Source organism: Aquarana catesbeiana, linkage group LG11 (assembly GCF_042186555.1).
Source record: "Aquarana catesbeiana isolate 2022-GZ linkage group LG11, ASM4218655v1, whole genome shotgun sequence".
NCBI lineage: Eukaryota > Metazoa > Chordata > Amphibia > Anura > Ranidae > Aquarana > Aquarana catesbeiana.
Window position 1 is genome coordinate 9,178,812 of NC_133334.1, and position 25,964 is coordinate 9,204,775.

Below are 25,964 nucleotides of genomic sequence, written 5' to 3' on the forward strand. Positions count from 1 at the left end.
ACCATGCTTGGACACTTGGCCAGTTGGTTGACATTCAGCAGCTGGCCAGGGAGCTGTCATTTGTGATTGGAGTATCAACAGCAGAGGATCATTTATTGTCTGTCAGGTCATCAGGGATGATGTACCTACATTGTTGGGCAATGTGTTTAATGTTGGATTTACATCAGGGGCAATTGTATTTTTTTGTGATTCATTTATTAATTAACCACTTGCCAGCAGCCCACAGTACATTTACGGCGGGCGGCTGACATGGACAGCCTGGATCACGTACATGTACATCAACCAGCCCTTTTCTGGGTTAGGGGCATGCAGCATGCTACTTCCCTGGACACAGCAGGTTGTGGATCCCAGTCCCGGAATCACTATGCGATCACCTGATCACAATGCCAACAAAGCTATTGTGCATAACTTTCATTCTTAACAGCTGTGTTTCCTGCAAAGTGATTCTGTGATTGGCCCACAGCTATCATATGGTACCTGGGCCAATCACAGCACCATGTACCATGTGATTAGCTGTAGCCAATCACAGATCCCTAGTAATCACAGCTGTCATGAATGTAACCCATTCATGACAGTTGAAAATATTACTGTTACTATGATCACCATTGTAACAGTAATGAAAGTGTAAAAAAAAAAAATGCTTCATCACCTCCCCAGAGTAGTACATTGTTACTATGGTGACACTGAACTACTCTGATGAGAGTATGTAAAAAAAAAAGGAAAAAAACAAGAAATAATGTTAAATAAAAGGTTTTAAAATAACTGAATACAAAATTATTTACTTTTTTTTAACATACTGTCACCAGTCAGTATACCTAATCACAGCTACACAGTGGTGTAGCTACAGGGGTTGCAGGGGTCACAATGTCGACCGTGACTCTGCTCTGGGGGGCCCGTGCAACTGGCAGAGAGAGGCTGTCAGACAAAACTCCCCATCATGTATCGGCATTGGGAGCTCCGTCAGACAGTGAAGACACTGCAAAGTGGAAGCAAAGGAGGAAGAAGTGTCTTCCCGTGTGCTGTGTTCTCTGCCTTCCCCTACAGCACAGTACCCGGCTGTATGATTGAAGGTACTGTACTGCTGATTTTTTGAAAAGCTGTATATATACACTATATCGCCAAAAGTATTGGGACACCTGCTTTTACACACACATAAACTTTAATGGCATCCCAGTCTTTGTCCATAGGCTTCAATATTGAGTTGACCCACCCTTTGGAGCTAAAGCAGCTTCAGCTCTTCTGGGAAGGCTGTCCACAAGGTTTAGGAGTGTGTCTATGGGAATATTTGACCATTCTTCCAAAAGTGCATTTGTGAGGTCAGGCACGGATGTTGGACGAGAAGGCCTGGATCGCAGTCTCTAGTTTAATTCATCCCAAAGGTGTTCTATCAGGTTGAGGTCAGGACTCTGTGCAGGCCAGTCAAGTTCCTCCACTCCAAACTCGCTCATCCATGTCTTTATGGATCTTGCTTTGTGCACTGGTCCAAATCATTTGGTGGAGGGGGATTATGGTGTGGGGTTGTTTTTCAGGTGTTGGTCTTGGCCCCTTAGTTCCAGGGAAGTGAACTCTCAAGGTGTCAGCATACCAAGACATTTTGGACAATTTCATGTTCCCAACTTTGTGGTTACAGTTTCGGGATGGTCCCTACCTGTTCCAACATGACTGCGCACCAGTGCACAAAGCAAGGTCCATAAAGACATGGATGAGCAAGTTTGGGGTGGAGGAATGTGACTGGCCTGCACAGAGTACTGACCTCAACCCGATAGCATACATTTGGGATGAATTGGAGTGGAGACTGCGAGCCAGATCAGTGCCTGACCTCACAAATGCGCTTCTGAAGAATGATCAAACATTCCCATAGACACACTTCTAAACCTTGTGGACAAACTTCCCAGAAGAGTTAAAGCTGCTGTTATAGTCGCTAAAGGTCATCCAACTCAATATTGAACCCTATTGGCCCCAGACATGGCTTACCGCTATGCCATCAATGTTTGGGAATTTTTTTTTGTAATGTTTACATACCTTAGACACCCTGAAGCACTTCACTTCCGTATTACCTTGCTGCAGCGAGGTAAGTCATATCCTCCCACCCGTTTGGTATTGATGACACATATATCCCAGTAGCCATCGGTCAGTTGGCATCTTCTGCACCTTGTCGAGTGCACCTCGCTTTCTTCACACTGTGCAGGTGAAGTGATCAGGAAGTGAATGCTGGGTAGCCAGCTGCACTGCATCCCGGGAGAAAGTCCGACCGGGCTTCAGATGCACACACTGATGATGAATGCCTACAGAATTGAGAGGAGACAGCGAGTCATATTGCATTTACAAGGAACACAAACAATTGCATATGCAGCTTATGCCAATTTGAATGGCAGAAGCTGCGACTATCATCGGTTGCTTAAAATAGTATACATTGTCCAGTGGAAGAATATCATGAGGAACTCTACCAAATCTATTGCTGTTCACAAAAAATTGGAATGTTAGGTTGGGTGGATTTTAGAGTAGCTTGGCAACCTTCATACATACTGTAAGGGGGCACTAGAGGTATGAACAGCATAGTTAGTGACCTCATGGAAGAAGTCCAGCCCTCCAGAAACACGAGGTCCATGGCTCAACAAGGGTCCATTAAACTGCATTATAGTTTCAATCAAATTTTGTCCTCCTGCAGAAGTTGCACCGATATATACAAGCTTCATACTACTTTTCCGAAAACACTTCACATCAATACTTTAATGAAGATGGTGAAGTTGTTACACAATACGTTATCCAAAACCATTTATTAGTCAACAAAACTATTCTCGCTAATGATGTTGGATTATTTGAGCAATCTATTTCCAGAGAGCAGAGCATTTTTATCAATGCAAGTTTAATAAAATGGAAGAATGACCCAAAAGAGGTAAGATTGAGAAGGACCTGTATTGTGTAAGATGCCTGTGGTCTCCTTGAAGATGTTTTCCCTATCATAGGCCTATCCCGGCTTTGTCAGGTCTCTGTAAAGATGCCCATATTGGTAGAGGAGCATCATTTTACTTCATAATGTCAGAGTTACCTCCTCGATGAATGTTGGGAAATATATAGAAAGAAGTAGTAGATGTGGAGGAAGAAAAGATCCACAGAATAGACAAAGAAGAAGCAGGGGGATCCCTGCACTGCAGGCCCTCAGGTACTGCTTTCTTTCTAGCAAGGAGAACAGTGATCACCACAGTAGTGACATCACCAAATCTCACTACGAATCATCTAGTGAGACCATCAGTCAGAGGCAGAAAGAAAAAACAGGAAACACAAGGCTCCTTTTGCGGGTGTTATGAAGGTGCAATTAAAGTTTCTAGATGCTTTTTAACCACTTCAGCCCCAGAAGGATTTACCCCCTTCCTGACGGGGCCATTTTTGCGATACGGCACTGCGTCATTTTATTTGACAATTGCGCGGTCATGCAACGCTGTACCCAAATAAAATTTATGTCCTTTTTTCCCCACAAATAGAGCTTTCTTTTGGAGGTATTTGATCACCTCTGCGGTTTTTATTTTTTGCTCTTTAAAGAAAAAAGAGCGACAATTTTGAAAAAAAGAATATTTTTTACTTTTTGCTATAATAAATATCCCCCAATTTTTTTTTAAATACAAATTTTTTCCTCAGTTTAGGCTGATATGTAATCTTATACGTATTTTTGATAAAAAAAAAATCACAATAAGCGTATATTGATTGGTTTTCTCAAAAGTTATAGCATCTACAAAATAGGGAATAGATTTGTGGCATTTTTATTATTTTTTTTTTTTTACTAGTAATGGCGGCGATCTGCAATTTTTATAGGGACTGCAACATTGTGGCGGACACATCGGACACTTTTGACACTTTTTTGGGACCACAGAGCTATAAATAGCCACTGATTACTGTAGGGAAGGGGGGCGATCAAGGGGTTGTGTTCCCTCAGTGTGTTCTAACTGTGGGGGGGTGGGACTGCCTGGGGGAGGAGACTGATCGGTGTTCCTATATACTAGTAACACACGATCTGTCTTCTCTCCCCTGTCAGAACGTGGATTTGTGTGTTTACACACACAGATCCTCATTCTGGTTCTGCCAGGAGCGATCACGTTTGCCTGGCGGACAACGCAGCCGCTGGGCACGCACATCAGCTCCTCAGTACCTCGGTGGGCACGCCCCCTATTCCCCTTTAAAGTGCCTGCCGTACAGCTACGGCGATTCACGCAGGGGAGTCAATCTGCCACTATCAAATGACGGCGGGCGGGCGGTCGGCAAGTGGTTAAAGATACAAAATCTTCACTTTCTGAGTTCAGGTCCACTTTAACCACCTTAATGCTGGACACTTTTACCCCTTCCCACCCAGACCAATTTTCAGCTTTCCGTGCTCTCACACTTTGAATGACAATTACTCAGTTATGTTACATTGTACCCAAATGAAACTGATATAATTTTTTTTTTCACTCAAACAGACACTTCTTTTGGTGGTATTTATTCACCACTATATTTTTTATTTGATTTAAGCAAAAAAACAAAACAAAAAAAAAACATTTCTTGAGGCACGAAAATGTCAGGATAGTATATATACCCCTCAAATTACCCCGTTTGGAAAGAAGGCAGTCTAAGGTATTTAGTAGGAGGCATGTCAAGTTTTTTGAAGCTTCAATTTTTTTCCACAATTGTTTGGAAAATGAAGACATTTTTCTACAAAAATTTAAAAAATCAAAAACTCTAAAATTCAAAATAGTAACTAACTAATAATAATAACTATTACTAACTATTAAATTATAGGTATTGCAATTTTATTAATAATTTGGCTGTTAGTGAACGTAACAAATACAAATTTATTCAAAGTTACGAATTATCCGAAATAAGGAATACCGCATCTAAACAAATGGAACACAACAAATTAATAATATAAAATAAGGATAAGATTTTTTTTTTATTATTATCATTATTATTTATTATTATTAATTCATTATGTTCCATTCGTTTAGATGCGGCATTAGTTATTTCGGATAATTCGTAACTTTGGATACATTTTTATTTGTTACGTTCCCTAACAGCCAAATTTTAAAGGAAATTCCAATACCTATAATTTAATAGTCAGTTGTTATTAGTTAGTTATTCATTTTTGAATTTTTGAATTTCTAATTTTTGAATTTCGATCATAACAAATGACCTAAACCCCCCGTCAAAAAAAAAACAAACAAATGAAGTAAAATGGAGAATGAATTACCATAATTATTCGGCAGTGCACATAAATTAAGGAGCAATGTGCTGCAGACGTTAACATTAAAAAGATTAAAGTGTATCTCAACAGGGTGAAAATGTGTTTTTACAGTTATGCTGAACAGAAGTTGATTGGGCCTTTACTACGCAGCCTTAAATATCTAAAATCAATTTTTTTTATTATTTACAAAAAGCATGGAATGACTAAAGCTTTTCGCAAGTATTTTTTGCCCTCTGTGTCCCATTTAAGGGATTTGTATTTCAATGTAATAAAGATTCATTTTTATGTAAAGGATTTAATAAATACAACCAAAAGAAAGCTCTCTCTGCCTAAAAAAAAAATGATATACAATTAATTTGGGCACAATGTGGCATGGCTATGGAAATTTTTAGTTAAGCTATCCCGAAAAGATGACCTGGTAATAAAGGGGTATATACAGGCTTGTACTAAAGTTGTTAAATAAATGGATTATATTGTTATTTAACCACTTAAGGACCGAGCCTCGTTTTGAGATTTGGTGTTTACAAGTTAAAATATTTTTTTTTGCTAGAAAATTACTTCGAACCCCAAACAGTATATATATTTTTTCTAACACCCTAGAGAATAAAGTGGCGGTTCTTGCAAAACTTTCTGTCACACTGTATTTGCGCAGCGGTCTTACAAGCGCACTTTTTTTAGAAAAAATACACTTTTTTTAATTAAAAAATAAGACAAGAGTAAAGTTAGCCCATTTTTTTATACTGTGAAAGATAATATCATGCCAAGTAAATTGATATCCAACATGTCATGCTTCAAAATTGTGCCCGCTCGTGGAATGGAGACAAACTTTTACCCTTAAAAATCTCCATAGGCGATGTTTAAATAATTGTACAGGTTGCATGTTTTGAGTTACAGAGGAGGTTTAGGGTGATAATTATTGCTCTTGCTCTAACAATCGCGATGATACCTCACATATGTGGTTTGAACACCGTTTTCATATGCGGGCGCTGCTCACGTATGCGTTCGCTTCTGAGCGTGAGCTCGGCGGGATGGGGCGCGTTAAAAATATATTTTTTTTCCTTATTTATTTTACTTTTTATTTTTAAACTTAAAAAAAATTGTATCACTTTTATTCCTATTGCAAGGAATGTAAACATTCCTTTTAAAAGAAAAAAGCATGACAGGACCTCTTAAATGTGAGCTCTGGGGTCAAAAAGTTATCAGATCTATTTACACTAAAATACAATTTAAAAAAATAAATAAATAAAAATGTTGTTTGAAAAAAAAATGTTCTTTAGGAGCTATGGGCGGAAGCGATGTTTGGACGTCGCTTCCGCCCTGCAATGGTATGAAGCCGAACAGGGTTCATCTTCCCCTCAGTCAGCTACATACCACAGACCGAGAAGGATCCAATCGCCACCACCGCTACTGACGGCTCCGGTAAGCGGCGGAGGGCACAGTAAATGGCAGAGGGCACCAAAGCGTGGCGTGAGGGGGGCCTCTCCCGCCACCGATAAAAGTGATTTTGCATCAAATCCACCACAGAGACCACTTTTATCTTAAAGATGACCGCTCACCTAAGAAGAGGATACCGGGGTTATGGTAGCTATCTGCTGCCATAACAATGATATCCCTCTTCAAACAGCCGATGTATTACGATGGCGGGCAGTCGGCAAGTGGTTAAACCACTTCTGGACCACCCACAGTCACTATACGTCGCTACTTTGACATTATATACCTTGTTATTCACGGTAGGCGGTCTGCTATAAGATAAAAGTGGTCTCTCCAGCGGATTCACCAGGAGATTACTTTTATGGGCGGCGGGAAAGGTGCCCCCCACTCCTGCTGCGTCCTGGGCATCCCCGCAGCTTTCCAGAGCCATTGGAAGAGGCAGAGATGATCCGATGCTTTTGCCTGATGGGCAGGAAGTCGAGTGAGGGCATGATGGCCACCACTCAACTCTATATACTTGGAGGACCGGAGCGACATCAAACATCACTTTATCAGGAACCATGAATCAGACTGAGACAGAAGTATAGTTAAATCACACTTTTTTAATAATAATAATAAAAAGGTAAACAGAGTAAGCGTGGTCAAAAAAAGCCAGAGTTCAGTAACTGGATCAGGTAGTCAGCCAAGCAAATGCCAGAGAGCCAGAGATAAACTTAGTAGTACAGCCAGCAGGATCAGTAGCCAGAAGGGACGTCAGCCGAGCAAGTCTTCAACAGGAACGCAGGAGAAAATCTCTGTGATGTTGACAAAGGTGAAGGCAGTGATCAAGTGAGCTGATGTTGACAAAGGCGAAGGCAGAGATCAAGTGAGCTGGACGACTTTAAGTAGGCAGGACTGACGAGCAGAATCAACAACAGCTGGGTAACTGTGGCGAGAGATGGGAGTTGGCAATTAGCCGACAGCTGAGCGGCCAGCTCAGAGAAGGAAGGGCTGAGCCCAGCCCTAACACACTTCCACCCAACGGCTTTGAAGGGACAATTTTTTTAAATTGAAAAAAAATTCTTTTTTTTTTTTATTGCTTTTAAGTGTGAGATCTGAGGTTCTATTACAAGGGATGTTTACATTCCTTGTAATAGGAATAGAAGTGATCAAATTTTTTTTTTAAAAGGAAAGTGTAAAATAAATTAGAAAAAATGCCGCTGTCTCTCCGTGCTCACACGCAGAAGCAAACGCATGCGTAAGTCGTATTCACATATGTAAACGGTGTTCAAACCACATGTGACGGGAGTCACTTTGGGTGTGGTTGTATCCCATGGTTCTGTTGTCTGTCTGCCTTGGGAGAAAAGTATATTAAGGCATGGATGTCTATGTGGGGGGAATTCCTGAGAAGTATGACTATATGTGACCTGTGTGTCTATTGTTATTGGACAGTTTACCCCGCCCTCAATCCAAGGGAGGGGGGAGTGTCCCTGAGTTGTATAACTGTTGTTAAATGTGTTTGAATAAAGAGTCTGATGTTTTTCACCCTACACTGTGTTGCAGCTGGTGACTGGGTGGGCTAAAGGGTCTTGGATAGTGCTGGTTTTGGGCAAAGGAAGCATTTACAATGGACATAGTCCTGTTGAGGTCAGGGGTTCGTCACACTACACATCTGAAAAATCGCCACGATCATTACAGCGAGTGCAATAATTCTAGCCCTAGACCTACTCTGTAAGTCAAAACTGGTAACCTGTAGAAATTTTTAAACGTCGCCTATGGAGATTTTTATGTGCCAAAGTTTGTCGCCATTCTGGACGCAATTTTGAAGCTTGACATGTTGGGTATCAATCTACTCGGCATAACATTATCTTTCACAATATAGAAAAAAATTGGGCTAACTTTACTGTTGTCTTTCTTTTTTATTCAAAAATTTGTATTTTTTCCAAAACAATTACGTTTGTAAGACCGCTGCGCAAATACGGTGTGACATAAAGTATTGCAACAATCTCCATTTTGTTCTCTAGCGTGTCTGAAAAAAATATATAATGTTTGGGGGTTCTAGCAAAAAAAAAGATTTTAACTTGTCAACAACAAGTGTGAAAAATAGCCTTGGTCCTTAAGTGGCTAAAAGTATTTCCTGAAAGTTGTTTAACAAAAAATTCTCTTTGTCTAGATCCCGAGATCGCAGTGTTCTGAGGACTGTTTAGCTGGAAACAGAGAAGTGCCGAGCTCAGATGTACATGAATGTTGTCATGGTTGTGTCCCATGCTCAGAAGGAGAGATGTCCAATAAAACAGGTGGATTTTACTACTTTCTAAGCAATGCAAGGAAACCCATAGCACCCTCACATTTTTGTAAATATTTTATTCTATCTTTTCATGTGACAACACTGAAGAAATGACACTTTGGTACAATGTAAAGTAGTGAGTGTACAGCTTGTATAACAGTGTAAATTTGCTGTCCCCTCAAAATAACTCAACTCAACACACAGCCATTAATGGCAACAAAAGTGAGTACACCCCTATGTGAAAATGTCCAAATTGGGCCCAATTAGCCATTTTCCCTCCCCATTGTCCTGTGACTCGTTAGTGTTACAAGGTCCCACCAGGTGTGAATGAGGAGCAGGTGTGTTAAAGCTGGATTCCAGTCAGGAATTTTTTTTTTTAAAAATCAGCAGCTACAAACACTGTAGCTGCTGACTTTCAACAGGTACACTAACCTTTCCTGGGTGCCTGCGATGTTGGTCGCCCGAGGCAGACCTGTCCCTCAGCTCTCGGGTCCTGGCACCGCTATCCTAACTAAGGGAAACAGGCAGTGGAGCCTTGCGGCTTCACTGCCAGTTTCCTACTGCACGCGCACTAGCGTTGCGTCGCTCTGTGAATGGCCATGTGGTTTTCTGGGAACACACACAGTTCCCAGAAGGCAACAGGGCTGCTCACCGAGGAGCAGGAGACGATGCGGAATAGGAAGAGGCAGATTAGGAAGACTGCATAGCAACAAGGGTTCAGGTAAGTTTAAAAAAGTTTTATTTTTCAAATGTTTTTTTTAATTTTTTTAAAGATTTTTCATGCTATTTTTTATTTTAGGGTGGCCCTCCACTTTAAATTTGGTGTTATTGCTCTCACTCTCTCATACTGGTCACTGTAAGTTCAAAATGGCACCTCAAGAACTCTCTGCGGATCTGAAAAAAAGACTTGTTGCTCTACATAAAGATGGCCTAGACTATAAGAAGATTGCCAAGACCCTCAAACTGAGCTGTAGCATGGTGGCCAAGACCTTACAGCGGTTTAACAGGACAGGTTCCTCTCAGAACAGGTCTCACCGTGGTCGACCTAAGTAGTTGAGTGCACCTGCTCTGCGTCTTTTTCAGAGGTTGTCTTTGGGAAATAGATGTATGAGTGCTGCCAGCATTGCTGCAGTGGTTGAAGGGGTGGGGGATCAGCCAGTCAGTGCTCAGACCATACGCCGCACACTGCATCAAATTGGTCTGCATGGCTGTCGTCCCAGAAGGAAGCCTCTTCTAAAGATGCTGCACTAGAAAGCCCGCAAACAGTTTGCTGAAGACAAGCAGACTAAGTACATGGATTACTGGAACCATGTCCTATGGTCTGATGAGACCAAGATAAAATTATTTGGTTCAGAAGGTGTCAAATGTGTGTGTGGCGGTAACTAGGGATGAGCTTCGTGTTCGAGTCGAACCCATGTTCGACTCGAACATCGGCTGTTCGATCGTTCGCCGAATTGCGAACGTTATGGGCCGTTCGCGCTAAATTCGTGTGGCGCGTCACGGCCCATAATTCACTGCGGCATCGCAGTGCATTGCTGGCTGATGATTGGCCAAGCATGCACTATGACCCGCATGCTTGGCCAATCACAGCGCCGTCAGTAGAGAGAGCTGTAATTGGCCAAAGCCAGGGTGGCTTTGGCCAATTATGGCTCAGGGGATTTAGTACACACCCCACACTATATAAGGCCGCCTGCACGGCGGCCCTGTGTAGTGTGTGTTCCGGTGTGCTGAGAGATAGAGAGAGAGAGAGAGAGTGTCATTTGATTTGAGTTAGATAGATTAGGCAGAACAGTCAGTCAGTTAGCTGCACTTACAGTGTATTGTGTATATATATGCATCCCAGGTGTTGCATATATATATATACACTGTATTCAGTTTAGCTAGATCCGTTCCTGTTATCTTCTATCTAGACTATTTACATTTAATGCAGTGCGTCCTGCTCACAGTGTTCAGCCAGATCCGTTCCTGCTATTTACATTTAGTGCAGTGCGTCCTGCTCACAGTGTTCAGCTAGATCCGTTCCTGTTATCTTCTAGACTATTTACATTTAGTGCAGTGCGTCCTGCTCACAGTGTTCAGCTAGATCCGTTCCTGCAATTTACATTTAGTGCAGTGCGTCCTGCTCACAGTGTTCAGCTAGATCCGTTCCTGCTATTTACATTTAGTGCAGTGCGTCCTGCTCACAGTGTTCAGCTAGATCCGTTCCTGCTATTTACATTTAGAGCAGTGCGTCCTGCTCACAGTGTTCAGCTAGATCCGTTCCTGCTATTTACATTTAGTGCAGTGCGTCCTGCTCACAGTGTTCAGCTAGATCCGTTCCTGTTATCTTCTAGACTATTTACATTTAGTGCAGTGCGTCCTGCTCACAGTGTTCAGCTAGATCCGTTCCTGCAATTTACATTTAGTGCAGTGCGTCCTGCTCACAGTGTTCAGCTAGATCCGTTCCTGCTATTTACATTTAGTGCAGTGCGTCCTGCTCACAGTGTTCAGCTAGATCCGTTCCTGCTATTTACATTTAGTGCAGTGCGTCCTGCTCACAGTGTTCAGCTAGATCCGTTCCTGCTATTTACATTTAGTGCAGTGCGTCCTGCTCACAGTGTTCAGCTAGATCCGTTCCTGCTATTTACATTTAGTGCAGTGCGTCCTGCGCACAGTGTTCAGCTAGAGCCGTTCCTGCTATTTACATTTAGTGCAGTGCGTCCTGCTCACAGTGTTCAGCTAGATCCGTTCCTGTTATCTTCTAGACTATTTACATTTAGTGCAGTGCGTCCTGCTCACAGTGTTCAGCTAGATCCGTTCCTGCTATTTACATTTAGTGCAGTGCGTCCTGCTCACAGTGTTCAGCTAGATCCGTTCCTGTTATCTTCTAGACTATTTACATTTAGTGCAGTGCGTCCTGCTCACAGTGTTCAGCTAGATCCGTTCCTGTTATCTTCTAGACTATTTACATTTAGTGCAGTGCGTCCTGCTCACAGTGTTCAGCTAGATCCGTTCCTGCTATTTACATTTAGTGCAGTGCGTCCTGCTCACAGTGTTCAGCTAGATCCGTTCCTGTTATCTTCTAGACTATTTACATTTAGTGCAGTGCGTCCTGCTCACAGTGTTCAGCTAGATCCGTTCCTGTTATCTTCTAGACTATTTACATATAGTGCAGTGCGTCCTGCTCACAGTGTTCAGCTAGATCCGTTCCTGCTATTTACATTTAGTGCAGTGCGTCCTGCTCACAGTGTTCAGCTAGATCCGTTCCTGTTAAATTCCTACTGACCGGCAGGCTTGTCTGGTTACAGTATATAAAGCTACCTGAAGAAAATTACAGGTGTTCTATTTGATCCTATTAGTACCACGGTCAGGCAGCTAGACTATTTACATTTAGTACAGTGCGTCCTGCTCACAGTGTTCAGCTAGATCCGTTCCTGTTATCTTCCTACTGACAGGCAGGCTTGTCTGGTTACAGTATATAAAGCTACTTGAAGAAAATTACAGGTGTTCTATCCCAGCTTAGTGCAGCTACAGGCCATTAGTATGTCTGGAAGGCCAAGAAGGAGAGGCAGACAGTCACAAGCCAATAAGAGAGGGCAAGCAGGCTCTGTGTCTAGTGCTGGTCGTGGAGACGGTGCATCCTCATCAGCACGTGGCCATGGGACACGCTTGGCCTTTTTTTCGGCAGCTGGCCATGTTGAGCCGCAACATGCGGAAGACTTGGTCGAGTGGATGACCAAGCCGTCCTCATCCTCCTCATCCTCTCTCACCCATGCCCAGGGTGCTTTGTCTGGCAAAGCAGCGGCCTCTTCCCTCAGCTCAATGTCATCAGTGACTCCTTCCCTAGCTCCACCATGTCCTCATGAGGATTCCCTCGAACTGTTTGACCACAGTGTTGGGTACATGCTCCAGGAGGATGCCCGGCGTTTGGAAGGCTCTGATGACGATACTGAGCTCGATGAAGGCAGTAACATGAGCGCGGACAGAGGGGGTGCCCAAGAAGGACAGCAATCTGGCAGTCATGCTCCCCCTGCTGCAGCATACTGCCAGGTTTGCTCCAGTGATGAGAAGGGAGGGGATGATGAGGTCACTGACTCAACGTGGGTGCCTGATAGGAGAGAGGAGGAGGAGGAGGAGGAGGAAGAGGAGGCGGCAGCACATCACCAACGAGGCAGGATGCCCTCCAGGGGCCAGCCTAAGGGCAGCACATTGACTGCATCACACCCCAAAGCTCCACATGTGCAGGGCGCTGCAGTCTCTGCGCGTTATTCAAAAAGTTCTTTGGTGTGGGCCTTTTTTGAGACGAGTGCATCAGATCGCACCGCTGCTATTTGCAACATATGTCTCAAGCGTATCTCGCGTGGCCAAAATATCTCCCGCTTGGGTACCACATGCTTGACCAGACATATGTTGACCTGCCATGCAGTTCGTTGGCAAGCGTATCTAAAAGACCCACACCAAAGAACAAAGAGGATCTCTCCTTGCTCCTCATCAGCTGAGATTTCCAACCCCACTAGACCTTCAGTCCTCTCTGAGACCTGCAGTGAGAGGAATGAAGGTGTAGAATTAGGTGTGTCACAGCCAAGTACTTGTGGGCAATCTGCTTTTGGTACACCGACGTCAGATTGTACCAGGCAAATTTCCTTGCCCCAGCTGCTGCACCGCCGAAAGAAGTTTGCTCCCAGCCATCCACATGCCCAGCGGTTGAATGCTAGCTTGGCAAAATTGCTAGCACTTCAACTGCTGCCTTTTCAGTTGGTAGACTCTGCCCCCTTCCGTGAGTTTGTGGAATGTGCGGTTCCTCAGTGGCAGGTACCCAAACGCCACTTTTTCTCACGGAAGGCGATTCCGGCTCTCTACCGGCATGTGGAAGGCAATGTCCATGCCTCGCTGGACAGGGCGGTCAGCGGTAAGGTGCATATTACCGCTGACTCATGGTCCAGCAGGCATGGACAGGGACGTTACCTAAGTTTCACGGCGCATTGGGTGACTCTGCTGGCAGCTGGGAAGGATGCAGGACAAGGTGCAGTAGTGTTGGAGGTTGTTCCGCCACCACGCCTCCAAAATGCTGATTGTGACACACCTCTCTCCTCCACCCCCTCCTCTTCTTCTTCCTCCATGGCCTCTTCCTCGGAACCAGCGGTGCTCCGTAGGCGTTCAAGGGGCTACGCAAGTACGCAGGCCAAAAGATGCCATGCGGTGCTTGAGCTGGTGTGCTTGGGGGACAGGAGCCACACTGGGGCAGAGGTTCTGTCAGCTCTGCAGGGGCAGGTTCAGAGGTGGTTGACGCCACGCCAACTTAAGGCAGGAATGGTGGTTTGCGACAATGGCACCAACCTCCTCTCTGCCCTCCGACAGGGACAAATGACCCATGTGCCCTGTTTGGCTCACGTCCTTAACTTGGTGGTGCAGCGGTTCTTGGGCAGGTACCCGGGCTTACAGGATGTCCTGAGGCAGGCCAGGAAAGTCTGTGTGCATTTCCGCCGGTCATATAATGCCAGTGCTCGGCTGACGGACCTCCAAAAGGAGTTTAACCTGCCCAAGAACCGCCTAATCTGTGACATGCCCACCAGGTGGAACTCAACGTTGGCCATGCTGCAGCGGCTGCACATGCAGCAGAGGGCCATCAATGAGTACCTGTGCGACTATGGCACCAGGACAGGGTCAGGGGAGCTTGGTTTTTTTTCCCCACGCCAGTGGGCCATGATCAGGGATGCATGCACTGTCCTGTCACCATTCGAGGAGGCCACGAGGATGGTGAGCAGTGACAGTGCATGCATCAGTGACACTGTCCCCCTTGTCCACCTGTTGGAGCACACGCTGCGTGGAATAATGGACAGGGCACTTGAGGCAGAACAGAGGCAGGAAGAGGAGGACTTCCTTAGCTCTCAAGGCCCCCTTTATCCAGACAGTGTTCCTGCGTGCCCGCCGATCACACAGGAAGAGGACGAGGAGGAAGAGGAGGAGGAGGAAGATTGTGTCAGTATGGAGGTGGAGCCTGGCACTCAGCATCAGCAGCAGTCTTTAAGGGATCAGTCCCAAGAAACACATGGACTTGTACGTGGCTGGGAGGAGGTGGCTGCGGACCATGTCGTTCTTAGTGACCCAGAGGACTCCGGACCGAATGCCTCAGCAAACCTACGCTGCATGGCCTCCCTGATCCTGCAAAGCCTGCGTAAGGATCCTCGTATTCGTGGTATCAAGGAGAAGGACCAATACTGGCTGGCAACCCTCCTTGATCCACGTTACAAGGGTAAGGTTGCGGACCTTATCTTGCCATCGCAGAGGGAGCAGAGGATGAAACATCTTCGGGAGGCCTTGCAGAAAGGTCTGTGCAACGCGTTCCCAGAGACTGGGAGGTTACAAACTCCTGTTTCTGGACAACGTGTTGCTGAGGCTTCGGTCAGTCAAAGAAGGAGCGGTGGAGAAGGTGGCCGTCTGACCGATGCGTTCAGACAATTTTTTAGTCCGCAGCCCCAAGGTATGATCGGTTCCAGCAACCATCGCCAGCGTCTGTTTTACATGGTGCAGGAATACCTAGGGGCAAGATCAGACTTGGACACCTTTCCCACCGAAAATCCTCTGGGTTACTGGGTCTTGAGGATGGATCACTGGCCAGAGCTTGCACAGTATGCAATTGAGCTACTGGCCTGTCCTGCATCCAGCGTTCTTTCGGAACGCACATTCAGTGCTGCTGGAGGCGTGGTAACCGATCACAGGGTGCGTCTGTCCACCGACTCGGTCGATCGGCTGACCTTCATAAAAATGAATGAGTCTTGGATCACCACCAGCTACCAAGCACCTGATGCTGATGTAACCGAATAATTTTTTTTGAAATCTCAGATCCCTTCAAAGACTGCCTATGCTGATGCTGAGTGACTATCCCTGAGTAATTATCCTCTTCCTCCTCAATCATCACGCTGATAGCTTGTAAGAACATTTTTGGTTCTGGGCGCCACCACCAGTGCCTAAGGCACAATTTTTCAGCCCCTGTTTAACAGGGGCGTGTAATTACAATTTTTGATGTAATACTTTGCAGCAGGGCTCGTTCCTGCATTCCAACTAGAGTGTCTGTGAGGGGTTGCAGTGTTGTGGCACCAGCACCAGTGCCTAGGGCCCAATTTTTCTGCCCCTGTCTAACAGGGGCGTGTAATTACAATTTTTGATGCAATACTTTGCAGCAGGGCTCGTTCCTGCGTTCCAACTAGAGTGTCTGTGAGGGGTTGCAGTGTTGTGGCACCAGCACCAGTGCCTAAGGCCCAATTTTTCTGCCCCTGTCTAACAGGGGCGTGTAATTACAATTTTTGATGCAATACTTTGCAGCAGGGCTCGTTCCTGCGTTCCAACTAGAGTGTCTGTGAGGGGTTGCAGTGTTGTGGCACCAGCACCAGTGCCTAAGGCCCAATTTTTCTGCCCCTGTCTAACAGGGGCGTGTAATTACAATTTTTGAAGCAATAATTTGCAGCAGGGCTCGTTCCTGCGTTCCAACTAGAGTGTCTGTGAGGGGTTGCAGTGTTGTGGCACCAGCACCAGTGCCTAAGGCCTAATTTTTCAGCTCCTGTTCAACAGGGGCATGTAATTACAATTCTTGATCTAATATTTCACAGCAGGGCCCTGTGAGGGCTTACAGTGTTGTGGCCACAGCAACACCTAAGGCCCAAATTTCTGCTGAGTATATAGGGCAGGACCCTACTTTCAAACATCTAACTTACAAACGACTCCTACTTGCAAACGGAAGGAGACAACAGGAAGTGAGATGAAATCTACCCCTAGGAAGGGAAATTCTCTCCTGTAAGCGTTAATATGGGAAAACAATTTCTCCTTTCCACTGATGCTTTCCAATCCTTGTTCCACAAAAAAAACCAAATTTTCAAAAAACATTTTTCATTGGGACAAAAAAGTGAGGTGAAATCTTCTGAAGAGGAGGAAAGACAGCAAAACAAATGTCACAGGGGTGATAACCCTTCCCTATGTTTTCCAAAAAGCTTAGAAAAGATTTTTTGGCTGGAGCTAAACACGTTAAAAATGTTCAAAATTACAAACAGATTCTACTTAACAACAAACCTACAGTCCCTGTCTTGTTTGCACCGCCTGTATACTGCTGTTCAGAGTATATAGGGCCTGGTGGCCCCACACCTTTCCTTATTTTAATTTGGGTGCGGGGTTCCCCTTAATATCCATACAAGACCCAAAGGGCCTGGTAATGGACTGGGGGGTACCCATGCCGTTTGTCTCACTGATTTTCATCCATATTGCCATGACCCGACATGACATTAAACCCGCAAGCAGTTTTAAATGAGATTTTTTCCTTTAAAAATGACATTTGGTGCAGGGACTGTTCTAAACATGGGAAACACGCGTCACTTTACAGGCATACTATAGACACCCCCCAGGTACGATATTTAAAGGAATATTTCACTTTTTTTTTTTTACTTTAAGCATCATTAAAATCACTGCTCCCGAAAAAACGGCCGTTTTTAAAAGTTTTTTTTGCATTGATACATGTCCCCTGGGGTAGGACCCGGGTCCCCAAACCCTTTTTAGGACAATACCATGCAAATTAGCCTTTAAAATGAGCACTTTTGATTTCGAACGTTCGAGTCCCATAGACGTCAATGGGGTTCTAACGTTCGTGCGAACTTTCGGTCCGTTCGCGGGTTCTGGTGCGAACCGAACCGGGGGGTGTTCGGCTCATCCCTAGCGGTAACCAGGTGAGGAGTACAAAGAAAGTGTGTCTTGACTACAGTTAAGCATGGTGGTGGGAGTGTCATGGTCTGGGGCTGCATGAGTGCTGCCGGCACTGAGGAGCTACAGTTCATTGAGGGAACCATGAATGCCAAGATGTACTGTGACCTACTGAAGCAGAGCATGATCTCCTCCGTTCAGAGACTGGGCCGCAGGGCAGTATTCCAACATAACGACCCAAAACACACCTCCAAGATGACCACTACCTTCCTAAAGAAGCTGAGGGTAAAGGTGATGGACTGGTCAAGCATGTCTCCAGACCTAAACCCTATTGATCATCTGTGGGACATCCTCAAATGCAAGGTGGAGGAGCGCAAGGTCTCTAATGCCCCATACACACGGTCGGACTTTGTTCAGACATTCCGACAACAAAATCCTAGGATTTTTTTCCGACGGATGTTGGCCCAAACTTGTCTTGCATACACACGGTCACACAAAGTTGTCAGAAAATCCGATCGTTCTGAACGCGGTGATGTAAAACACGTACGTCGGGACTATAAACGGGGCAGTGGCCAATAGCTTTCATCTCTTTATTTATTCTGAGCATGCCTGGCACTTTGTCCGTCGGATTTGTGTACACCTGATCGGAATTTCCGACAACGGATTTTGTTGTCGGAAAATTTTATCTCCTGCTCTCCAACTTTGTGTGTCAGAAAATCTGATGGAAAATGTCCGATGGAGCCCACACACGGTCGGAATTTCCGACAACACGCTCCGATCGGACATTTTCCATTGGAAAATCCGACCGTGTGTACGGGGCATAACATCCACCAGCTCCGTGATGTCATCATGGAGGAGTGGAAGAGGACTCCAGTGGCAACCTGTGAAGCTCTGGTGACCTCCATGCCCAAGAGGGTTAGGGCAGTGCTGGAAAATAATGGTGGCCACACAAAATAGTGACACTTTGGGCCCAGTTTGGACATTTTCACTTAGGGGTGTACTCACTTTTGTTGCCAGTGGTTTAGACATTAATGGCTATGTTGCAGTATTTTGAGGGGACAGCAAATTTACACTGTTATACAAGCTGTACACTCACTAATTTACATTGTAGCAAAATGTCATTTCTTCAGTGTTGTCACATGAAAAGATAGAATAAAATATTTACAAAAGTGTGAGAGGTGTACTCACTTTTGTGAGATCCAGTACAGTAAACAAAAACAGTGGCTAGGTACACAGCTAGCCCCATGATTGTCCTAGATATTTAACCTCTTCCCAGCCAGTGTCATTAGTACACTGACCATGCATATTTTTTTAGCACTGATCACTGTATTGGTGTTACTGGTTCCCGCAAAGTGTCAAAAGTATCAGTTAGTGTCCGATTGCTCACCACAATATCACAGTCCAGATATATGTCGCTGATCATTACTAGTATAAAAAAGAATAAATAAATAAAAATTCCCTAAATATATACCGTAGTTTGTAGATGATACAAAGTTTTCGTAAACCAATCAATATACGCTTATTGGGAATTGTTTTTTTTTTTTACCAAAAACATGTAGCAGAATACGTATTGGCCTAAATTTACGAAGAAATTATATTTTTACATTTTTTTTAACTGGATATGTTTTAAAGCAGAAAGTAAAAAATATTGTTTTCTTTTTTTAGTCAAAATTGTCAGTATTTTTTGTTTATAGCGAAAAAAATAAAAATGCAGAGGTGATCAAATACCACCAAAAGAAAGATCTATTTGTGGGAAACAAAGGACATAAATTTCATTTGGATACAGCGTTGCATGACCGCGCAACTGTCAGTTAAAATAAAACAGTGCTGTATTGCAAAAAATGGCCTGGTCATGAAGGGTGGTAAATCTTACAGAGGCCAATTGGTTAATATATATTACGTTGGCTTTTTCCATATGAAAACATTATGTGGACTTCTATAGTTTATGTCCAAAATACTTTTTATTCTGTGTAAATTAAAAACTAAAATCAAACATGTTCTAAAATTCCACAATTATTTTATTTTTAAGGAAGTGACAACTGCATGAGGTGTCTGGACCACGAATGGCCAAATGAGAACAAAACTGAATGTGATCCCAAGCTGATAGAGTTTTTGTCTTATACTGATAATCTATCTTTATTTTTCATGGTTATCTCTTTATTCCTTTGCATTTTAACTTTTTTGACAATGACTGTATTTATTTCATATGGAGATACCCCCATTGTCAGAGCCAATAACAAGAGCCTCAGCTTTGTCCTCCTGGTCTCCATCATGTTGGGTTTCCTCTGTGTGTTCTTGTTCCTGGGTCATCCCATGGATACAACCTGCTGGCTACGCCAAACATCTTTTGGATTTCTTTTTACCATAGCGGTCTCCTCTGTGTTGGGCAAGACTGTGATGGTTTGGCTTGCTTTCAAAGCCACCAAACCGGGCAGTGTGTGGAAAAAATGGGTTGGAGTAAAGCTGCCCAATTCTGTTGTCTTCATCTGCTCATCATTGCAAGTTTTAATCTGCATTGCATGGTTGTCGATCTCTCCCCCGTTCCAGGAGTTGGACAAAAGATCATATCAAACAAAGATCATCGTTCAGTGTAATGAAGGGTCAGTTATCGGGTTCTACTCTGTCCTGGGTTATATGGGGATCCTGTCTGCTTTCAGTTTTATTACAGCGTTTATAGCAAGGACATTACCGGACAGTTTTAATGAAGCCAAATACATCACCTTCAGCATGCTGGTGTTCTGCAGTGTCTGGATTGCTATGATCCCGGCCTATCTGAGCACCAAAGGGAAATATATGGTGGCTGTGGAGATTTTTGCCATCCTGACCTCAAATGCTGGACTTCTAGTTTGTATCTTTTTTCCAAAATGTTACAAAATTCTTTGTCAGCCCAACTTAAATTCAAGGAAGCATTTGCTTGATAACAGATGCAAATAACTTTTTTAGGCTGGGTTCACACTATTACGAATTGGTTTCAGGCTTCCCTGCATCCAATTCGCATGTCAAGAGATTGTGACCGGCTCTCTAGGGAGCTGCTCGGGTGTGAATTGCTCAGGAGTTCTGTGTGTCTTCTGGTCCGTTTCAGGTCCGAATTCAACCAAAAATCGCATCTGAAGTGGTGAACAGGGACGCATCAAACCCCTGCTGTGAGCCACCCTGTGCGGCAGTTTGAGCCCAGCTTTACAGTGATATTAAAGAGTTGTACCTTCATATTAAACTTAATGTGGGGCTTCCAGAAGAATCGAATGTCTGCTTTACTGATGGTCCTCCAAACCCTAATCACATTTTAGCTAAAATCACTTGCCTTGGCAGCTGGGTTTTCTTTTTCGGGGAGGCGGCAGACAACCACTGTCGGTCAGATCACCTGCACCCCCGGGGGGATCTTGCGGTCAGGCGGTCATCCAGCCCCACACTTACCCCACCTAGGTTGCGGTCAGGCGGTCATCCAGCCCCACACTTACCCCACCTAGGTTGCGGACGGGCTGCGCTCCTATGGGCATTGGGCAGCGGGCGGTAGGTGGCGGCTTCTATCGTGTCCCCTCCTCCTCTGCATCATGGCGGCTTCAGCCGTGCATCTCCTCCCTCCTCCTTCTAGGCGTCCAATAGGATCACCTGTCCTTTCAGCCAATAAAGTGACGGCTCTCAGGTCTCGCTTCCCGATTGGCCGAGAGGAGGATCAGTGTGACAATAGTGAATAATTATTTGCTATCATCACACAACTAGGTGGGCTCGGGCACAGTGCTCTACGCCCCAAGCCCACCCTTTTTTTGGAGCCTATTAGAGGCCCTGGCTCTAATCACGTGCTTCAAAACCCCCCTTCCCATTGGAATCCATGTGTCCGGCACCCTGCATGTAGATTAGGGGCCGGGCGCATGGATGGGGGGTGGCACCCGTGCACCCCTAATGTGCAGGCCGCGACTGATCACTTGTCAAAAACAAATTACATTTTTCTAGCAAATAAGTTTGGGGTCTGTCAGTAAAGGTGACCTTTTTTTTTTCATGAAGTTTGACTTTAAGGCTTGAACACAATGAATGATGCGCCAAGTAGAATAATTTGCTTTTGCAATGTTGCACCACAAGCATGCATACCATTTGTAGTGCTTGTTTTAACTTTTTAAGTTAATAAACTTGTTCACAGTTAAAAGATGTAAAACAGATATCTTCACTGATTTTCTTGTTCAGTATTTGTATTGAAGTATTTGCATACAAAGTTGGTAAATATGTAACATGGAGGAAAAATAATTCTTGCCACCATGCACGGATGACCAGTAGGCAAGAATTACAGCTTATAACAGATATTGGTACATTGACTATTAAAATAGAGAAAACATTTTAGAAATAATTTGAATCAAAACATTATTCCCATGTTCTATGCAATGCATCAGCAGAATCATGCGGGTGAAACAAGATGCCTTCCCTGGAAAGGCCCAGAGTTAGCAGTAGAACCATGAAAAACCAGGAGATGGGAGGGAGGCAAGAAATACAAAGAAGAGTAAAGAAGTAGTAGATAGATTCAGTCAAAAAAAGCAATGGTAGTTGGAGCGCTATGGCTGATGAGAGGACACCTCTATTGGGGGGGTATGGCATGTATATCACAATAGAAATAGGTAAAAAATTGCGCTATACAAATTAAATGAAATTAATGTTCATATGTGTACCAAACAAATGATACATGTTAAAAATAGTCCAGATTAACGTGACAAAAGTGAATAGTTCCATATCCGTTTCCATCACCAAATAGCCCAGTGAATCCACCACCAACTATGGAAAGGCTTACCAGCTGCATGGGAACCCCTTGTCACAGGGGGTCAGTGAACACCTGCAGCCTAAACCCAGCCAGGACCTCTCTCCACACTTTAGGATCACTCCACACTCTGGATGGTATCAAATGGAAATGTATAGAGGGTTGCTAACGAAAAAGAAACCAAAATGGCTCCACATAGTGTAAATTATCCTTTAGGTTTATTAGGGATCTCACTCACAGCAATACACAATAAGCTGACATTTAAAAGCCTTATGTTTAGTGTGTCGGCCAGCACACATCTAAACAAACCCGATTGTTGGGACACGAGAAGAGAGATGGTGACGTCAGCACATCGCTTTGCCCACAATCAGACAGATTAATCCAGATACAGGGTAGGGGGAGAAGGGAAAGTCCATATACTCTAAAAGTCCGTATGTCCTGGGGGCGCATGGGCTCTGCCCCCCCATACATACGTCCGGCCCCCTTATCTACATGCAGGACGCCGGACGCATGGATTCCAGGGGGGGTTTGAAGCACGTGATTAGAGCCAGAGGCAGGGAACACCATCAGGACTTCTAGGAGCATAAATTACACATCTAATTAAATTCCTACCTATCACACTTTTGAAGGTCCTGGAGCACCAGATCAGTGGAATTACCCACAAAATGACCCCATTTTGGAAAGACAACACCCCAACATATGAGGCATGGGCTGCAGATAGTTACTTGGGTACTCTGATGGGCTACAGATAGGTACTCGGATATTCTGATGGGCTGCAGATAGGTACTTGGGTACTCTGATGGGCTGCAGATAGGTTCTCGGGTACTCTGATGGATTTGAGACAGGTACTTGGGTACTCTGATGGGCTGCAGATAGGTAATCCGGCAGTGAGGACCCCCCACACCAATTTTTCCACATTTTTTAAAAATCTATATTTTTTTTTTACAATTTTTTTTAATTCAGCTGTGGGTACCCACTGAAAGCTGAATTTAAAAAAAAATTGTAAAAAAAATGTAAATTTAAAAAAAATGAGGAAAAAATGGTGTGGGGGAACCCTTTGAGTCTGGTATGAATTTTAACCACTTCCTGCAGCCCACCAGAGTACCCAAGTACTGTGTGCTCAGTGGGCGAACATCCCGCTAAGTGCCCAGAAAGTTTTGGTTTTAGGCGAGTACCTGAATGGGCAATGTTCAGGCCAAACTTATGCTCGGCCAAAACTGTTTGCCCATCCCAAGTGGTGCCTGAACACTGTAATCCCTCACAGTTACTCTTGCTGGGCACAGGAACAGGCCTTTTGTTAAAAACTAGAAAACATTTTAAATTACGTGCACCAGTCAAACAGGTGCAGAAAAATTGGGCCTTGGGTGTTGGTGGTGCCTCAACACTGTAACCCCTCACAGTTACTCTTGCTGGGCACAGGAACTGACCCTGCTGTTAAAAATTTAAAAATAAATTTGAAATTACATGCACCTATCGAACAGGTGCAGAAAAATTGGGCCTTGGGTGTTGGTGGTGCCTGAACACTGTAACCCCTCACGGTTACTCTTGCTGGGCACAGGAATGGGCCTTGCTGTTAAAAATGTGACAAAAAAATTTGATTGGGCCTTGGGTGTTGGTGGTGCCTTAAAACTGTAATCCCTGACAGTTACTCTTGCTGGGAATAGGATAGGCAGCATAGGCAGTCTTTAATGGATCATAGATCGATCCCTAGCAAATTCAATCAGTTACATCAGCATCAAGGGCTTGATAGCTGCTGTTGATCCAGGACTGATTTATTTTGATAAATGTCAGACGGTCAATGGAGTCTGTGGACAGATGCACTGTTTTATCCATCACAAAACCTCCAGCAGCATTGAATGTTCATTCAGAAAGCACACTGGATGCAGGACAGGCCAGTAGCTCAATTGCATATTAATCATATTGAGCCACCCAGTGGATGCTCAGTTGGAAAGGTCTCCATGTCTGCTCTTGCCCCTAAATAATCCTGCACCATATGATGCAGACTCTGCCGATGGTTGCTTAAACCTAACAGCCCTGGGCGCTGAGGACTAAAGTACTGTTTAAAGGCATTGGTCAGCCAGCCACCTTCTCCACCACTCTTCCTCTTACTGAGCAAAGCCTCAGTAAGATGTTGTCCAGGAAATGGTAACCTTCCAGTGTCTGGAAAGGTGTTACACAAATTTTTCATCAAGGCGTCCTGAAGATGTTTCATCCTTTGCTCCTTCTTTGAAGGCACGATGAGCTCTGAAACTTAACCTTGTAACGTGGATCAAGAAGGGTTGCCAGCCAGCAGTGATCCCTCTCCTTGATACCACGAATCCTCAGTTCCTGTCGCAGGCTTTGCAGAATCAAGGAGCCCATGCAGCGTAAGTTTTAGGAGGCATGAGATTCTGAGTCCTCTGGGTCACTAAGGATGACATTGTCAGGAACTACCTCCTCTCAGCCACGTACAACTCCTGGGGTTTCTGGGGACTGAAAACCATTCCTTGAAGACTGCTGTATGTTATCCTCTACATCAATGCTGACACAAACCTCCTCCTCTTCCTCCTGTGTGTTTGGTGGCCCTGCAGGAATGGAATCTGCATAAAGGGGGCCTTGAGAGGAAAGGAAGTCCTTCTCTTTCTCCCGCTGTTTTGCCTCAAGTGCCCTGTCCATAATTTCACAAAGCGTGTGCTCCAGCAGGAAGACTAGAGGGATAGTGTCATTGATGCTTGGGTGCAAGCACCTGTGGCACCCATTGCTATACCATCATTCCTCTCAGTGGAGGTTTTTGAGAAGACCAGAGGTATAGTAGAGGTAGAGATCCCAGATGAGGAGCAAGGAGAAGTCTGCATTTTTTTATGATGTGGGTCTTTCAGGTGCTGTTGCCAATGGACTGCATGGCAGGTCATCATATGTCTTGTAAAGCATGTGCCCAAGCGGCTGGTGTTCTGGCCATGCTTAATTCAGAGGTTGTCTTTGGGAAATAGACATATAAGTGCTGCCAGCATTGCTGCAGAGGTTGAAGGTGTGGAGGGTCAGCCTGTCAGTGCTCAGACAATAGACCACACACTGCATCAAATTGGTCTGCATGGCTGTCATCCCAGAAGGAAGCCTCTTCTAAAGATGATGCACAAGAAAGCCTGCAAACAATTTGCTGAAGACAAGCAGACTAAGGACATGGATTACTGGAACCATGTCCTGTGGTCTGATGAGACCAAGATAAACTTATTTGGTTCAATGGTGTCAAGCGTGTGTGGCGACAACCAGGTGAGGAGTACAAAAACAAGTGTGTTTTGCCTACAGTCAAGCATGGTGGTGGGAGTGTCATGGTCTGGGGCTGCATGAGTGCTGCCGGCACTGGGGAGCTACAGTTCATTGAGGGAACCATGAATAGCAACATGTACTGTGACATACTGAAGCAGAGCATGATACCCTCCCTTTGGAGACTGGGCCGCAGGGCAGTATTCCAACATGATAACGACCACAAACACACTCCAAGATGACCCCTGCCTTGCTAAAGAAGCTGAGGGTAAAGGGCATGGACTGGCCAAGCATGTCTCCAGACCTAAACTCTATTGAGTATCTGTGGGGCATACTCAAACGGAAGGTGGAGGAGCGCAAGGTCTCTAACATCCACCAGCTCCATCATGGAGGAGTGGAAGAGGACT

At 44.6% G+C, this 25,964-nt stretch overlaps 1 protein-coding gene across 1 annotated transcript in view; it reads left to right on the forward strand.

Annotated features, from left to right (window-relative positions):
- The window catches only part of LOC141112899 (vomeronasal type-2 receptor 26-like), a 30,347-nt gene extending 9,840 nt beyond the window's left edge, over positions 1-20,507 (forward strand). Inside the window, exons 2-4 of the mRNA XM_073606002.1 lie at positions 2,669-2,896; positions 8,796-8,919; positions 19,603-20,507. Coding sequence (XP_073462103.1) covers positions 2,669-2,896; positions 8,796-8,919; positions 19,603-20,507 — 1,257 coding nt within the window. The remainder of the gene's footprint in view (positions 1-2,668; positions 2,897-8,795; positions 8,920-19,602) is intronic.
- The last annotated feature ends 5,457 nt before the right edge of the window (positions 20,508-25,964 follow it).